The sequence below is a fragment of the Erpetoichthys calabaricus genome, chromosome 5 (genome assembly GCF_900747795.2).
Source record: "Erpetoichthys calabaricus chromosome 5, fErpCal1.3, whole genome shotgun sequence".
Taxonomy (NCBI): domain Eukaryota; kingdom Metazoa; phylum Chordata; class Cladistia; order Polypteriformes; family Polypteridae; genus Erpetoichthys; species Erpetoichthys calabaricus.
Genome location: NC_041398.2, coordinates 244,898,221 through 244,916,978, shown reverse-complemented (window position 1 = coordinate 244,916,978; position 18,758 = coordinate 244,898,221). Strand labels below are relative to the sequence as shown.

Sequence of the window (18,758 nt, the reverse complement as noted above, 5' to 3'; positions counted from 1 at the left end):
TCATTTGGTTGAAGTTATTAAATCTGAGACGAGTTAAAGATACCAAAATGACTGCACCACGTGCCCATGCGTTAACATTTTAGTGTAACTGACACGTTGGGCTTGCTTTAATTTTGGAATGAATGATCTTCCCTGCTGGCCCCGCTTTAATTATTTAACGACAAACTTTCCGGGGCTCTTCGAGTCTGGCCGCGCAGTGCGTCGGTTGCTCGGCAACGGTGGACAAACAAGACGCTCGCTGCGGAGTGCGATGGCCGCGTCTGGGAAGCGCTGGCTGGACAGCAAGGACTTCGCTCAGCCGCAGAGGCCACTCGGGCGACAGCACTTTGAAACGATCCGATGGGCCGCTCGCACAGCCTGGGATGAGGAAGGCGAGCGCGCAGTGACGAGCGCCACCACTTACGGCGGACACCACGGACTCAAGATCCTGGACGAGGCGAGCAGTCAGCGGGTTAGACCTTCATCTCCCACCAGGCTGAACAAGCCTCACCCGCCCGAGTGAGTGAGCTACGTAGTAGCGCGGGGGCCGGCGTAACAGGGTGCACACAGCCGAAAGCGCGTGAAGCAAACCTGCGGCACTTTCGGGGTGGACTGAGCGGGCTGGCTGGGCGCTCACACACAAAACCTGTTAAGCGTCAGTCCGCAAGACCCGCCGGGCTGCAACTTCTAAAATAAAAATTTACAGCCATTCGAATGACAAACGCTACGCCGTCCTGTGGACGCCTTATATTAAATCCACGGCAGGAATTACAATTCCATGAAAACCAACAGCAGGGCCGCGCGAGTCTCTGCAGTGGAAGCCTCCTGTTAAAAAAATTAAAAACCTGGGCGTGGCTTCGTTTAGGTGTCTATATGAATGGGATTGGCGGGCAACGCGGTCACGCCCCCTCTCCGCCCCTCCATTCCACTCCCCGCCCCCTGGAAGGTTTAATGATTATGAAAGTGTTTCGCGTTAACAGAGTTGAAATGGAATTCATTCATTATATTGAGCTTTCAATTTTTATTTTACATTGAGGGCTTTAACTACTTAACTGTACAAGAATCCTTCGCTATTTGTAATCACTCTGTCCAAAAATTACTCTCACCATCTACGCCAATACCACGCCGCTGAAGTTGATTCTCTTCCAGCCAGTTGCTTATTCACATATCTTGTGCAAAACAGTTGCTTATATAACATTAATAGAAAGACAGATGCCTATTATTTTTAATAACAGTTTTTTACCCAGCCCATTGTGGGTACCCGGGTCAAAAAAAGATGGCACTCTGTGACATGTAATTAATTAGATTTATTCTTACAGTGCCCTCATTCATTAGGTAAGGGTGTGTGTGTCAACTATGCCAGGCCATCTGAGCCAGTTGCCCGCCTTGGGTCGAACTTGACAACGGTGTCTGTAATCACTGAAAACCACGACCACCGAGGTGACCTGACGACACCTCTGCACCTCCTGTACCACTCCGAGCTCCTTCCTCACCAGGGTGGTCACATTTCATGTCCCCCGAGTCCATTTCAGCATCTGGGGATCAGGCCACCGAGGCACTTGCCTCCGACTACCACCCAAGGCACGATGCTCCAGACCCTTGTGGCTCCTTGTGCAAGGTGGTGGGCTCCATGTTCCTTATTCGGGTCACACCTGGCTGGACCCCCATGGGTAAAGGCCTGACCAGCGGGTGCTCACCAACGGCTGAGGTCACTGGTAAAGCTTTTTATTAAGTTGATTGGGCCGCACTTCGTTTGTATGCTTTGGGTGACCCAATCAATGGCGACTGGTCCGGAGGGCATAACTCCTAAGATGACGCGGACACCGGCGATTCATGGAGGGGGCTGTCAGAATGCACACACGTGTTTGTCTTGCTACCAACAGCACAAAAGTAAAACAAGTGAGAAATAAGCATTGGATTGTCGTCACATAACATAATTTTTTTCTCACATTCTTAAAAAACAAACCACCTTCTTTGTGTTGCAGGTTGTTCTTAGTGACGCGGCTTCACTACGTCCCCGACTATTTTAGAAAATCTGACGCCTCTACTGATGCCAAAGGTAAGAAACTCAAGCCTGGCACGGATAAAAGGATTTTTAAGTGGTGCTGATGTTAAACATGTGACGGACCCCACAGTTCATTTGTTCTCCAGTCTGCCTTCAGTTATTGGAGGGCTGTCATTAAATGGAGTCGTCACACAGACAGAATGGAGGGGAGGTCTCCAAAAAAATGAGTGGAGAAACAGGTCAGGACCTTCACTGTCCAGATCAGAAGAGACTGTGGCCTAAACTCGGCCAGGCCACAAAGACCACCTGCTGGTTTTAGTGGAGCAAGAAAATCAGCAGATTTAGACTTGGGGGCAGCAACTCGGGCGAGGCTGGTGGCTGCATTTGGCTTTCCTCACGCTCTGCTACCAAACACCTAAACGTATTTCATGTTGATTGTTACCACAAACTAACACGTGCTTCTCTTACGCAGGAGAAAGTCGCAGATCTTCAGGAGCAGAGACAGCTCATCTGCAGAAAGGCAGCCTGAGGACCAGCAGTGAGGTACGTCCGTCTGCTGCGATAGACTTGAAATGTATGGGGGAATATCTCTGACAAACTGAAGAAATAAAGATTGTGAAATGTGACAATAAATAAATGAAAAACACAATGGTATGTGAGTATACGTAATTAAATGTTCCATGAAATATGTTTTTTTTGTGGCCAATTTCTTTACGCACAGGTGTATTAGTTATGCTACTTGTTGAAATCTAAGTAATCAACATAAACCTCAGCGTTAACATTTACACTGCACCAATATTGGAATGTGTTTTGGAAAGCATGTAGTACTAAAATGCATTGCATTTGTCATTCCAACAGATGGCGCATCACAAACATTTGTAACAATAAAATGCATAACTACAAATGTCTGATGCGCCATCTGTTGGAATGACAAATGCAATGCATATATTTCTATGATATGCCATTTTGTATGGGATTCATAAAAGCAGCATTAATGTTTATGCTGCACCTTTTGTTAATATTACAAATGCAGTGCATTTTGTTATTACAGGTGCCATCTGTTGGAATGACCATTTCCATTATATGCCATTTGGTATGGGATTCATAAAAGCAGTGGTTATGTTTGTGATTCACTATTTCTTAAAATTAAAAATGCTGTGTATTTTGTTACTACAGATGTTTGTGATGTGCCATCTGTTGGAATGACAAATGCAATGCATATATTTCTATTATATGCTATATAGTATGAGATTCATAAAAATAGTGGTTATGTTTGTGATGTGCCATCTGTTGGAATGACAAATGCAATGCATATATTTCTATGATATGCCATTTTGTATGGGATTCATAAAAGCAGCATTAATGTTTATGCTGCACCTTTTGTTAAAATTACAAATGCAGTGCATTTTATAACTACAAGTGCTTGTGATGCACCATCTGTTGGAATGACAAATGCAAATCATTTTATTACTGCCAATGTTTATAATGCACCATCTTGTTGGAATGACAAATGCAATGCATATATTTCTATTATATGCTATATAGTATGGGATTCATAAAAACAGTGGTTATATTTGTGATGTGCCATCTGTTGGAATGACAAATGCAATGCATATATTTCTATGATATGCCATTTTGTATGAGATTCATAAAAGCAGCATTAATGTTTTTGCTGCACCTTTTGTTAAAATTACAAATGCAGTGCATTTTATAACTACAAGTGCTTGTGATGCACCATCTGTTGGAGTGACAAATGCAAATCATTTTATTACTGCCAATGTTTATAATGCACCATCTTGTTGGAATTACAAATGCAATGCATATATTTCTATTATATGCTACTGTATATAGTATTGGATTCATAAAAACAGTAGTTATGTTTGTGATGTGCCATCTGTTGGAATGACAAATGCAAATCATTTTATTACTGCCAATGTTTATGATGCACCATCTTGTTGGAATTACAAATGCAATACATATATTTCTAATATATGCCATTTAGTATGGGATTCATAAAAGCAGTGGTTATGTTTGTGATGTGCCATTTGTTAAAATTACAAATGCAGTGCATTTTATTACTACAAGTGTTTGTGATGCACCACTGGTTGGAATGACATAGACATAACTACTGGATAGATATACAAACACTTGTCCTTTTATTAAGGTGGATAAAGCTATTTTAACAAAGACCTACAAAATTGTTAAACAACCTATATGCTAGATATTACTCTTTTTTTAACACTCCACCACAGCAATATAATTTTTTTCCATGCTTTGCTGGTCTTTTCCTGAGACACTGAGTTAAATATAATTTTTTGTATTTTCTAAACGGCATACTTGTGTGTTTTCATGTCCATAACAGTCTGTGTGATGAACTCATTTTGATTTCTAAGTTAGTCCGCCACCTTAGGCTTAGTCCTGGTCCGCTGGAGCAGAGTTCTCAATGAAGGGGCTCACTGCAGCAGCAGCACTAAACCCCAAAGTTCGTCTCGTTACCATCAATACATACGAAGACCAGACCAGCATGGGATGACCCCATCTGATCGCCCACCACAACTGACCCCCCCGAGTTCAAACACAATTAGCTCACCTGAGCAGCACTAAGCCAGCCTGTCACCGTCTGTCTGCCGTCCCAAAATGGTGACTTGAGACTTCCAGGGCCTCCTTCAGGAAGCGCATTTGGAAGGAACAGAGAGAAGTGGCAGGAGCAGCAAATCACTTGATGCCCGTTATGAATGATTAACCCAGTATGTACAGTAGCTGTGCCAGGCAGGTCTGTGATGTGATCTTCTAAGAAGCCATTTTGACGATTTATTTATTTATTTATTTTTGGACAGCTCCTTAAACGACTCTTTGTTGATGCCCGTTCTGCTCAGGCTGCTGCAGCCTGGATGAAAGTTGCTCCTGAAAATGGTGAGTACTCGTTAAGCTACTTGGTGTGTGAAATCTCCCTTGGGCCCCCATCAGTACACCTGAGCTGAGACCGTAGTGCCACGTCACATTCGATGATGAATCCGTTGAGTTGGAGGCAGTCGGTGGTGTGCTCCCATGTGACATGCCCAGCGACTCAGTCAGGCTACTCCACGGCTCACAATGATGAACTCAACTGAGTGCAAAGCAGAGAATGCAGCGACGAGGAATAAAAAACGCAGGGGCCTTGGACCTCACAAACAGAAGAGTCGCTCGTCCGTCTTCTGTCTCCTGTTTTATGTGTCAGGGAAGGATGGAAAAAAATGGCAGAGAATGTGGCCGAACTCGTCATTTGTTGAGCCCTGTCTCCATCAGGCAGTCTGCTATTGGCTATCATAAAAAAGAGGCGTGTCCAACTGTGCTGGAAGGTTGGCACAAAGTTCCTAAATGTGACAAACACCCTGAAATTTTCAGTTGCATGTCCCGGTGACAAGATCTGCAGTGGCAGTCAGCAAGTGTGACATACTGTACAAGTAGAAGTCACGTAATGTGACATCAGCTTTAGCTACAGAGAATGATATCACTTAGGATACGAATATCTTAAATCGACAAAACACATCATACGTGGCTACGCATACAGCTAACAAAAGCCACGCACTTGTGCCTTGCACTTCTGACCGGCATTACACAGAACGGCCATTTTTAATGACACACGCACAGCCGTTTTCATATAAATCACTAATTCTTGCACCTGCTCAAATACTACACCAGTGACGTCACCCGTCCGCCCTTCTCTGGAGAATTTATGTGAAAATGGCTGCCATCTTTTCACAGTTCGCCCATGGAAGAGGACATTTTGCTATTAAAACGTCACGGTTCACCCTCTAAGCATAACCTGCCTTGACTTATACGCCAAACATCGGGGGTGCCATGTGACCTGACATCATCTTCACCTCAGATGGCGTTTTCAGTCACCTGCTTCATTTACATAATCTCCGTCACTTCCGTCCACTGTTCATAGTGACCAGCCTGCCGTGACAACTCCCAGCCCCTTCTGTTTTTGTTGTAATTTCAGCCTTCAAATTCCCATTCTGTGTTCAAATCTAATATTTCTACTCCCTACGTGTAATACTTTAAACGTTAAAGCTGCCCAGGCCTGTATGCTGTTGAAGCCCCTCTGCGATAATTTGTTTAATTCTGCGTTATCTGCCATCCCACCTAGTTGTAAAACTTTACAAGCTTGTTAAGTTGCTGCTGACTAACTAAATAAGAACTGTCACGCACGTGCGAGTAGGAGTCAGGGGGCGGTAGGGGGCACTAACTGTCTCTCTCGATCCCTTACAGACCATTCTCGGGAAATCCCACAGGGTTCCGGCACCTGTGATGACGTCACTTCTGGTCGCAGGGTCTCGGATGACGTCACTTCCAGTCCAGCCTTTTGTAGTGGTCCGGTGACGTTAAGATTCACACTGTCAAGAAGACGGCGACTTATTTATTTTTATAAAGATGATCCCAGGGACGCTCCCAGCCTTGGCCCGACCTGCACACACTGACAAACAGAGACAATATAATGCACACTGGAATCGAACAACAATTAAAGAATACTAGCCAGCCGCATAATTATGTATTGATGGGTGAACACTTCCTGAAAGACACAGTTGTCCAAATGGGGTTGGTTTTGAGAATACGACTGTAGGTGAATGAAAAGATGTAACTCTGGAGAGGGCAACATACAATACAGCGTTGTACACGCTGCATACAGCGATTCACATCCGCGACAAACATGCTTCTTCTTATGGGCTGGGTTTGAGGATACGACTGTAAGGGAACTCTGGAGAGAGCAACATACAATTGTCCGTGACTGAAAACTGGAGGACCGCCGCCACACCCTCACCTCCCAGAGCGAGGGACAGGGCTGGATGGCGGAACACATCCGCGACAAATATGATTCTTCTTCGATGGTGCTGTCGCGTCCACCCTCGCTCTCGAAGCATACACACTGCCTGGTCATGTGCCCGCTCGCAAGAGCAACTAACAGAGACCTGCCCACCAACTGTAAGACCATGGGATACCCCTCGCAAACTGTTTTACACGCCACATACAGCGATTCACATCCGCGACAAAACACGCTTCTTCAGAGGTGCATGTGGAGTGTAGGAGAGACGAACGCGAATGACGCCCTGTTTTGTGAGTTGCTGCGTCCGAGTTGGTGGGCGTGGCTCTGCGAGTTGTCATTGTATCCAATGGTCTTAGAGTTGGTGGGCGTGGCTCCATCCTGCGTGCTTCCATGGGTGTCTTGCTTGCACTGGCGGCAGCTTAGTGAATTATATATATAGATAATGATTTTAAATGCTGTGGTGGGTTGGCACCCTGCCCGGGATTGGTTCCTGCCTTGTGCCCTGTGTTGGCTGGGATTGGCTCCAGCAGACTCCCGTGACCCTGTGTTCAGATTCAGCGGGTTTGAAAATGGATGGGGGCGGCACGGTGTCGCAGTGGGTAGCGCTGCTGCCTCGCGGGTGGGAGACCTGGGGACCTGTGGTTCGCTTCCCGGGTCCTCTCTGCGTGGAGTTTGCATGTTCTCCCCGTGTCTGCGTGGGTTTCCTCCCACAGTCCAAAGACATGCAGATTAGGTGGATTGGCGACTCTAAATTGGCCCGAGTGTGTGTGCTTGGTGTGTGTGTGTGTCCTGCGGTGGGTTGGCACCCTGCCTGGGATTGGTTCCCTGCCTTGTGCCCTGTGTTGGCTGGGGTTGGCTCCAGCAGACCCCCGTGACCCTGTGTTCGGATTCAGCGGGATGGAAAATGGATGGATGGATGATTTTAAATGTAATAAATGAAAACAAGAAAACCACCCCTGTACCCCTACGGCGATATTACATTAAACTACAAACACAAACAACCCCGTACAGCAAAGTCCATGGAAAACAGCACCGGATGTAATGAAATGAAGAAGACAGTAAGTCCAGAGATCTGTACGTTGAAAAGCAATGAAAAGACAGTCCTACTGGTATTCCTTGAAATGGTGAAGACAGGAGGACGGTTCAGGAGCGCGCCTTTTCTTGCGGGAAGTCCTCAGCACACAGGTAGACAGAAGACAGTCCAGACCCCAACAACGAACCAATCCAGGACACGACGACTAAATACGGTTAACCAACAGAAGGCAGCCCGACAGGTACGCTCCCCCTTCTTTGGACACCTGCCCTCTTTTTTAAGAGCCACTCTGAGCACCTTTGGCTCCAACAGCCCCTGCACCCCAGACAGAAGACCAATCGGAGCCACTGCAGGGACTGCTGGGAGATGCAGTTTTAACTTATAGTAGCACTGCTACACTTTGCTGACGTCACTTCCTACACTGGCCTTTAAAGCCGCCATTTTGTCTTTATTTCGTCAGTTCGGTTTTGGACTCTGTCTTGTAAACATCCCTCAAACCTTTCTGCAGCTGGGATACATCATATGGGTGGCTGCCCCAAACCTTTATAATGTCTTTTTGTCGTTCTTGTGACAGAATGTACTAGGAATGTCACTCTGTACACGTGACACTAGTGGCTTGGATAATAAGAGCACTGCTGTCGTCTGATAGCAGGCCAGTAGGTGGCGGTAAGTAAGCTGTGGTCAGAGCTGCCGGTTTACCTTTAAAGTCCTTAACCTCTCAGCAGAGCAGGTCCAGCGTGTTGTGCCCTCAATGCGCTCGTTGACATTTCTTCCTCCTCGACGTCCCCCTGATTGAAGTTGCAAGTATTCTGGGGTCAGAATGATTCATCATTAAGGTGTTGGTAACACAGTGAATCATTCCTGAGGCTGAGTTAGCAAACCGTAACCAGGATGATGGAACTTACCTCCTTAGCTGGTAACGTGCATGAACTCGGTCAGTATTTACGTTTTGATTGTAATACGCTCACGTTTTTATCATCGCTCATATATCTCCATTTCCCCCTCCCGCCTTTTCTGCTCCGTCCAATTGCATCAGATGACACTCGTCCTTCATTAAAATGGTAGCCAATATAAGCAGTTTTAAGGCCGGCCCTCCACACTGCCCAAAATGCCCCATCATTCTACACCAATCGTGGAATTGCAGCCTGTTGGTGACACCTGATCTCCTCGACTAAACCTTTTGCTAATACGCCTGTTCCTGCCACGTGTTGCTCCACCTTTCTCTTCAAGAGTTGTTCCCATTTATTGACCAGTGAAGTGAAGTAAAAAACGATTTTAACGTGCGTCGTGTCACGTTTCAGACAGCATTGTCCCTCTGGCTGGGGGTTCAAGTTCAAAGTTTCAGTTTGTTTTGTCAAATTTTATTTCACTTATTTGTATTTGTTTTATTTATTGTGTACATTTTTCTGTTTGTACGTTGGAAAAAGCGACAGACTTTTGTTACAGTCATATGAAAAAGTTTGTGCCCCCTCTCAGCCTGCATAATAATTGACTCTCCTTTCAACAATAAAGATAACAGTGGTCTATCTTTCATTTCCCAGGAGTACTGCAGTGTTTTCCGAACAAAGATTTTTAGTGACGCAGTATTTAGTTGTATGAAATTAAATCAAATGTGAAAAACTGGCTGTGCACAAATGTGGGTCCCCTTGTCATTGTGCTGATTTGAATGCCTGTCACTGCTCAATGCTGATTACTTGGTTGATGAGCTTGTTAAGCCTTCGTAGACAGGTGTGTCCCATCATGAGATATAAAGGTATTTAAGGTGGTCAATCGCAAGGTGGGCTTCCTTCTCTTTGTCTCTCCGCTGAAGAGTGACAGCATGGGATCCTCAAAGCAACTCTCAAAAATCTGAAAACAAAGATTGTTGAGTCTCCTGGTTTAGGTGAAGGCTACAAAAAGCCATCTCAGAGGTTTAAACTGTCAGTTTCAACTGTAAGGAATGGAATCAGGAAATGGAAGGCCACAGGCACAGTTGCTGTTAAGCCCAGCAGGTCTGGCAGGCCAAGAAAAATACAGGAGTGGCATATGAGCAGGATTGTGAGAATGGTGACAGATAACCACAGATCACCTCCAAAGACCTGCAAGAACATCTCGCTGCAGATGGTGTGTCTGTACATCGTTCTACAATTCAGCACAATTTGCACAAAGAACATCAGTATGGTAGGGTGATGGTAGAGCAAGAAGCCCTTTCTGCACTCACGCCACAAACACGCTTGTTGTATGCCAATGCTCATTTAGACAAGCCAGATTCATTTTGAAACAAAGTGCTTTGGACTGATGAGACACAAATTGAGTTATTTGGTCAGAACGAAAAGCGCTTTGCATGGCGGAAGAAGAACACCGCATTCCAAGAAAAACACCGGCTACCTACTGTCACATTTGGTGGAGGTTCCATCATGCTGTGGGGCTGTGTGGCCAGTTCAGGGACTGGGGCCCTTGTTAAAGTCGAGGGTCAGAGGAGGAATTCAACTCAATATCAACAAATTCTTCAGGATAATGTTCAAACATCAGTCACAAAGTTGAAATTATGCAGGGGTTGGATATTCCAACAAGACAATGACCCAAAACACAGTTGGAAATCTACAAAGGCATTCATGCAGAGGGAGAAGTACAATGTTCTGGAATGGCCGTCACAGTCCCCTGACTTGAATATCATCGACAGTCTATGGGATGATTAGAAGCAGGCTGTTCATCAAATTGAACTGAACTGGAAAGATTTTGTATGAAGAATGGTGAACAATACCTCCATCCAGAATCTGACACTCATCACAGGCTACAGGAGGACAGCGTCTAGAGGACAAGAGGAGGCTCAACTAAGTATTGATGTCATATCTCTGTTGAGGTGCCCACATTTATGCACCTGTCTAATTTTGTTAAGATGCATATTTTCTGTTAATCCATTAAACTTCATGTCACTGCTTAAATCCTACTGTGTCCATAAGGCATGTCAGATATTAAAAGGAAGTTGCTACTTTGAAAGCTCAGCCAATGAGAAACACAAATCCAAAGAATTAAGAGGGGTTCCCAAACTTTTTCAGATGACTGTGTCCCTTGGGCTTTGTGGGTGGTTCCGCCTGCCCGTCACCGCCAGGAACAATGGGAGGCCCTCCTTTAAATAGGGTGGAGGGCCGTTCCTGATGGTGACAGGCAGGTGGGACCACCCACAAAGCCCAAGGCGTTTCCATTAGTTGACCTGTGAAGTCAGAGACCACCCTAACATCTAACCTTCGGCTCTTTGTCTGTCTGTGTCTCTTTGGACAGAACGCAGTGCCCTCAAGAAGATGTTTGAGTCGACATCATGTGTGATGAAACAAGAAGGACCACCAGAAAAGAACTCCTACGTTGGCCAGGTAGGCCTGACGGGGGTGTGTGTGTGTGTGACTGTACCCAAACAGACCCTCAAAGTGACCCTTGTGCTTCTCTTGAAAGGTCCTGTCTCACTTCATTAAACCCGAGCACATGGCAGCAATACGGATGTGGATTGGCGGAGCAGGAAGACGAGGTACTTACTGACCTTTAATGAAAATCTGCGATCCGGGCTGCAAGTTTATTTCTGTTAACTTTTGTTGTTGTTCACACTGCTGACTGGCATGGCGGGTTCATTTATGGATCTGCATGGCATGAAGGGTGCCAGCCAGACGAGATGAGTCTTCAGGCTCTTATTATCCTGCGTAGTTTAAAATGTCCTGAGCATTGCCTTCTCTTCTTATCCTTTTAATTATTACTAGAAATAATGGTGACGTTTCTGTCCCAGGTTTGTTTTTACAGGAGTGCAGCAGCCATTTTGCTCTAAAGCATACAGACATAAGAAACTTGATAAACGAGAGGAAACCATTCTGTCCATTTGTTGCGCGTTTGTTTAGCTGATAGCTCCGCCGTCCCCAAAGCTCCTCCAGAGTCGACTTCAGGGTTGTCAGGTTTGTCACTTGGTTGTTGCCGTCGTTGTGACGCAGAGTTGGTTGCTATGGAGCACGTCACTCAAATACTGTAATTAGCATAATCATCGGAATGACAGAAAAAGAAGAAGAAGCACATCAGACACATCCTTGTCCGAGTTTACGGATGTTCTTAAAAAAAGGATTTTAATGTGCGTCGTGTCACATTTCAGCCAGCATTTTCCCTCTGGCTGGAGTTCACATTCATATTTTTGGTCTGTTTTGTTGAATTTTAATGTCACTTATGTGTATTTATGTTTATTGTATTTATTATGTATGTTTTGCTGTTTGTATGTTGGAAAAGGTGAAGGGCCTTAGTTATGTCTTTCGTGCTTTGTGGGTGGTCCCACAAGGGGCGGGGCCACCTGCCCATCACTGCCAGGAATGGCCCACCACCCTATTTAAGGGGGGGGCCAGGAACTCCCATAGTTCCTGGCGGTTCACTGAACACACTTGGGAGTGGCGAGTTTTCTGGGGTTTCTGTACTTTCGTGGTTTGCTTTGTGATTTTCCGGATTCTGATCCCTTGCTCTGTTTCCGACTTCGCCTCTGGATCTCACTTTGGGACTTTGGTTATTGTTAATTTGGAACCTCTGCACCATTTTTGGCTGTTTGTTTGCTGTGAGTCTCCCTGCCAATTCGGCAGCTTTGTGCGTATCAGAGCCTTTGAAAACAAATCTTTTATTTTAGTACCATTTGTCTCGGCCCTTTGGGTTTCTAGGTGGGGTTTTCTTCCCCATTAGTGGGCAGCTTTTAAAAGTGGTTTTGGTACCCCAGATCACCACATGTCAGGGTTTATAGTGCTGAGGTTTCAATCCGCTGGTCCCTGACATTTGACGTTGTCCCCTTACTGCAGGGATTCCCAGACTTAGTCCTGGAAGACCCCCTGTGGCTGCAGGTTTTTGCTCTAATCAGAGTCATAATCAGTGACACAGTGACAGTGACAATTGATAACACTGATCAAATTCAATTAGCTGGCATTTTTATATTTATAAGACAGAACAATTTCTGCTTTTGCTGTAGCTTTAAATGCTTAACTCTTGTGTTGATTTCATTCTATTTTCCCCTTCATTGTATCTTATTAATGACAATTAAATACAAGCAGAGCAGACATGCTGGCAAACAACATGCAATAATCACAACTGTCAATACTGATGCTCTGTGCAAGAGAGGGCAGAGCCGACTATACTTCCTTAGAAGGCTGGCGTCCTTCAACATCTGCAATAAGATGCTGCAGATGTTCTATCAGACGGTTGTGGTGACACGGTGGTGTGCTGGGGAGGCAGCATTAAGAAGAGGGACGCCTCACGTCTGGACAAACTGGTGAGGAAGGCAGGCTCTATTGTAGGCACGGAGCTGGACAGTTGTGACATCTGTGGCAGAGCGACGGGCGCTGAGCAGACTCCTGTCAATCATGGAGAATCCACTGAACAGGATCATCTCCAGACAGAGGAGCAGCTTCAGAGACAGACTGCTGTCACCGTCCTGCTGCACTGACAGACTGAGGAGATCGTTCCTCCACCACACTATGACACTCTTCAATTCCACCTGGGGGGTAAACGTTAACATTATACAAAGTTATTGACTGTTATACCTGCCTGGCACTCTCCACCTTGCACTGCATTGTTATCACTCTTTAATTAATATTTTTTTATCAGTATGCTGCTGCTGGAGTAGGTGAATTTCCCCTTGGGATTAGTAAAGTATCTATCTATCTATCTATTATGTAGTGCCTTTCATCTATCTATCTATTATATAGTGCCTTTCATCTATCTATCTATCTATCTATTATATAGTGCCTTTCATCTATCTATCTATTATATAGTGCCTTTCATCTATCTATCTGTCATCATATAGTGCCATTCATCTATTATATAGTGCCTTTCATCTATCTATCTATCTATCATCATATAGTGCCTTTCATCTATCTATCTATCTATTATCATATAGTGCCTTTCATCTATCTATCATATAGTGCCTTTCATCTATCTATCTATCATATAGTGCCTTTCATCTATCTATCATATAGTGCCTTTCATCTATCTATCTATCTATCATATAGTGCCTTTCATCTATCTATCTATCTATCATATAGTGCCTTTCATCTATCTATTATCTATCTATCTATCTATCTATCTATCATATAGTGCCTTTCATCTATCTATTATCTATCTATCTATCATATAGTGCCTTTCATCTATCTATTATCTATCTATCTATCATATAGTGCCTTTCATCTATCTATCTATCTATCATATAGTGCCTTTCATCTATCTACCTATCTGTCATCATATAGTGCCTTTCATCTATCTATCTATTATATAGTGCCTTTCATCTATCTATCTATCATCATATAGTGCCTTTCTTCTATTATATAGTGCCTTTCATCTATCTATCTATCTATCATGATATAGTGCCTTTCATCTATCTATCTATCTATCTATCTATTATATAGTGCCTTTCATCTATCTATCTGTCATCATATAGTGCCTTTCATCTATTATATAGTGCCTTTCATCTATCTATCTGTCATCATATAGTGCCTTTCTTCTATTATATAGTGCCTTTCATCTATCTATCTATCATCATATAGTGCCTTTCTTCTATTATATAGTGCCTTTCATCTATCTATCTATCTATCTATCTATCTATCTATCTATCTATCTATTATATAGTGCCTTTCATCTATCTATCTGTCATCATATAGTGCCTTTCATCTATTATATAGTGCCTTTCATCTATCTATCTATCATCATATAGTGCCTTTAATCTATCTATCTAACTATTATATAGTGCCTTTCATCTATCTATTTATAATATAGTGCCTTTCATCTATCTAGTCTTCTTTATGGTGAACCTATGTGCTAAACCAGGCTCGTTGTCAACTGTGCATGTGAGCAGATTTATCAGATATATTGACACAAAGCACAGTGACATATTAAACTTAAACTCTTATTACAGGCAGGAAAGGCCTGGCAAAGCATCAGCAGGGTGGGAGCTCAACACTCGGAGATGGCCGTGGGTTCAGACTTCAGGCAGTCATTCACTGGAAAGGACTTTCGACCAAATATTGACAACTAGCCAACCCGCGGCGTAGCATAATTATGTATTGATGGGTGAACACTTGCTGAACGACACAGTTGTCCAAATGGTGTGGGTTTGTGGACACCACTGTGAGTGAATGAAAAGATGGACCTCTGGAGAGAGCAACATACAATTGTCTGTGACTGAAAGCGGGATCGTCTGTGACGATGGAGGCCACGCTGGTGAAAGTTACTTTGTCGGCAGGGATAAATGTCAGTACTTATAGATGAAGGTGTAGCGAGTCTTCGTTGTTGATGTTAATATAGCTTGTGTACTGAGATGTTCCGGAGTCACAGTTGAGAAACACTTTTTAGTGTCATTTAAGCACAGGGAAAAAAAATGAACATGTGAAACATCCGTAATGTAATAAGCCACCAAGAAAAGTAACATTGCAACAATGCACGCTACGACCCGATCGCTGTAAACAGAAGTGAAAACAAAATCGAGCACCGGTCGTGCAACTGTCGTCTGTGCACCTCTGAGCCACGTTGTCCTTTCATTGTTCTTTGCGGTTCCGACTGCTTTTCTATATATAATCCACCAAGTCACCCGACCATGGTAGTAGCGGAGTGGGGTGCGTACACAGGGCAGGGACGTATTCAGAGGGAGCGTATGACCCGCACTCAGTGGGTATTCCTCGTTCATGGGGAACAATTGCAAGCCCCGGTGCCCATCACGAATGGGGTTCAACGGCTTACCTACGCCTGTCAGCGCCGGGTAGACACACGTTGATCCATTCAGTGTAGTGTGCGCGTGCAGCACCGGACATCACAGACCTGTTAATGCTCAATCACACGTGGCTGAAAGCCACTTGTCCCTCTAAGAAGTTGGACGCCTACTGCTTGGCGATCGCATAACTATTAAGCAGTAGGGAGTCTCATTCGTTTTCGGAATTAACCAGACTAATCGCTCCACCAACCAAGTACGGCCGTGCAACACCACGCACAGAATCGAGAAAGAGCTATCAATCTGTCAATCCTCTCTGTGTCCAGGCTGGGTGAGGTTTCCCGTGTTGAGTCAAATTAAGCAAAATTTGTGTGTGGTGAGTTGTTGCGTCCGGTCACGTGAGCTGGCACCAAGAATGCCTTGACAGCGTGGGTGGACGCGTGCCAGGGAATAATGAGTATCTATATATCTTCTTAGATGTAGACAGCGTCTGATAGTTGTGATGGTTTTACACTCCAGTACATTGCGGTGAACGCTGGTAACAGTCAGGCGGGCAGGCGTATTAGAGTTGGTGGGGCAATGTCTCTCTAGTGGTTCGAGTTGTTGGGGCGGTGCTCTGTCCGTTTGTATCCCACGGTCAGACGACTTGGTGGATTATATATAGAAATGCAGCCGAAATCGAAAAGAATAATGAAAAGTCAACGTGGCTCAGTGGTGCATGTGTACTGTAGCAGAGACCAAAGTGAGTTGTTGCGTCCGGGCACACGAGCAGGCACCGTGAATGCCTTGAGAGCGTGGGTGGACGTGTGCTCGAGTTGGTGGGCTGGGCTTTGTGAGTTGACTGACATGACTGTTTTTTGCGTATCCCATGGTTGTCTTCCAGCAGTGTGAATGCCTTGAGAGACGGGGTGTCCTTGTTTGGTGAGTTGTTGCAGTGTGTGAGTTAAAAGCTGTGATGGTTTTACACGCTGGTAACAGTTAGGCGGGGCACGCGTTCTCGTCCATGGTCTTCGAGTTGGTGGGCGTGGCTCTGTGAGTTGTCGGCGTATCCCATCGTCTTAGCGTTGGCGGGCCTAAGAGTGCTTTATTTATCGTGCGTATCCTATGTTTTACACGCTGCATACAGCGATTCACATCCGCGATAAACATGCCTCTTCTTAGATGGTCCTGCCGCGTCCACCGTCGTTCTCGAAGCGTACACACCACCTGGTCATGGGCGGGGAAACGTTTTCTGTGTTCCTGCAGGACCATCTAAGAAGACGCATGTTTGTCGCGGATGCGAATCGCTGTATGTAGCGTGTAAAACAGTTCGCGATGGTGCACGCGGTCGTGCGTCGTAACCGTGGCTCAGAGGTGCATGTGGACTGTAGCACAAACGAACAGAAATGACGGCGTTTTTTTCCGAGTTGGTGGGCGTGGCTCTGCGAGTTGTCGTCATATCCAATGGTCTTAGAGTTGGTGGGCGTGGCTCCTTCCTGCGTGCTTTCCATGGGTGTCTACTTGTCGGCGGCTTAGTGAATTATATATATAGATGATCGTAGTATTTATGATTATGTTTGTTTGTCCAAATACTTTGGAGCCCCTGAAAATGGGGGGCACCAGGCATAACAATGGCGCTGTCATTCCTAAACGGCTCATGTGATTTTTTTGTGGCCTACACTTCAGTCACATCTTGATCACTTGTCACATTTTCAAATCCTTTGTGGTGGCACACAAAGCCAAAATTCTGCAGATCATGTCAAGCGTCCAAACACGTGTGGACCCGACTGACTGCATGCGGGTGCCGAGCCGCCGACTGCTCTGTATGCCAAACACGACGGACTTGAACTTCATGGATGACGTCGCTACAGGAGGCCATTGCAGTGAAACTTCAACTCGTCTGCCCCCCTCTTCTGGCCGAGGACCCCGACCTCAGACTCGAGGGACTTGCTTGGATTCTGGGAAAAGGTGGTGTGGTGAGATGGAGCTTTTCAGAGAAAATTCAAAGGTCTGTGTATGGCTGCCAACGCTACCCAAAAACACTCCAGCGTGATGGCAGCACGACGCCGTGATGGTGCTTCGTATCTTGTTAAGACTGATGGAGGTGTGGATGGGACAAACCTGAAGAGAACCTGCAGGTCCACACCGTCCAGCGGGACAACGCTGAAGCAACACTGGAGTGGCCGTGAAGCGAAAAAAATGGGCGAGTCAAAGCCCCCCAATCTCAACCCCACCGAGAATCTGCGCCACCCTGTGAGCCAAACCAACCTGAACGACCTGCAGGACGTCTGCCAAGGAAGAACAGGGGGGCAGAGCAAGGTCACAGTCACCCCAAAAGGCTTGTGCCAAACGTATCGAGGTGGCGGGTATGAATACGGACGCAGGCTGACGCTTTTTTACGTTTGTCTTTGTCAGAAGTGCAATTCGGACAAACGTCTTGCATCTGTTGAAATCCAGAGACACCGGCGAGGACGTCCCAAGGGGGATCGATTCTTCTGCAGGGCACCACATTTCACGTTCTTTGTGTGTTTTCTATTATCTTGTGAATCTGCACGTGTGTCCTGAATATCAACAAATTGAATAAAGGTGGCCTGGTGGCACAGTGTTTAGTGCTTGTATCTAAAACCTGAAATGTCTGCTTTAGAGTACCTGAATTTTTCACTTCCTCTTCTTCTTTTTATTTTATTTAGATGTTGAAGCAGTCGAAAAGTTTGTCAAAGCTCTGCCCAGCAGTCACCATCTACCACTGAGCAGTGACCCCGGCGCTGGCACAACAAAAGCCAGAGATTTCCAAATCCATCCAGAATGGGTGACTCAGCCCTGGCACACGGGGTACCTCCGCCCCCGGGACGCCGGCCCCTTCAGATGCTAGACCCCCTGATGTGATGCCTGACCAGCGACCGAGGCCATCTAATGAGTGGTGGGACGCCCACACCTGATTTTATAAAGCGCATTTCACGGAGGACGCGGCCGGAGCAGTTGGATGAGACAACAAAAGGGACGTCTGTGGCCTTCAGCCCCACGCGACCAAAAGTGCCCCAGAGTTTAAACCAAGTGGCGTCCAAAAATAAAAGAGTTGTGGTGACGTCCAGTCCTGACCATGGGGGCTCAAACCAGTTAGCTGACCTGAGACTGAAGGACACCATCCAACCTGCTCAATCCAGATTGAGGGTCCCTTTGGCCTGTCTCTGTAAATTTTAGTGCAAGGGAGACCAGACAGGGTGCCAGTCCGCCACCTGGTCTCCACACACACACACACACACACACACAC

The 18,758-nt window shown here is 45.6% G+C and overlaps 1 protein-coding gene across 1 annotated transcript; it reads left to right on the top strand.

The window, feature by feature from the left end:
* Nucleotides 1-223: 223 nt before the first annotated feature.
* Nucleotides 224-18,758, top strand: LOC127527926 (uncharacterized). The gene is made up of 7 exons (XM_051928180.1): nt 224-498; nt 1,965-2,038; nt 2,457-2,527; nt 4,822-4,897; nt 11,086-11,174; nt 11,254-11,326; nt 18,178-18,758. The coding sequence occupies exons 1-7, from the start codon at nt 251-253 to the stop codon at nt 18,357-18,359; spliced, it is 813 nt and encodes a 270-aa protein (XP_051784140.1). The 5' UTR covers nt 224-250; the 3' UTR covers nt 18,360-18,758.

What these genes read in the sequence shown, in the direction of transcription:
- LOC127527926 (XM_051928180.1), top strand. Translation starts at nt 251, where the DNA reads ATGGCCGCGTCTGGGAAGCGCTGGCTGGACAGCAAGGACTTCGCTCAG. An exon ending in AACAAGCCTCACCCGCCCGA is followed by an intron (nt 499 to 1,964) that starts GTGAGTGAGCTA and finishes TTTGTGTTGCAG; the next exon opens with GTTGTTCTTAGTGACGCGGC. An exon ending in GAAAGTTGCTCCTGAAAATG is followed by an intron (nt 4,898 to 11,085) that starts GTGAGTACTCGT and finishes CTCTTTGGACAG; the next exon opens with AACGCAGTGCCCTCAAGAAG.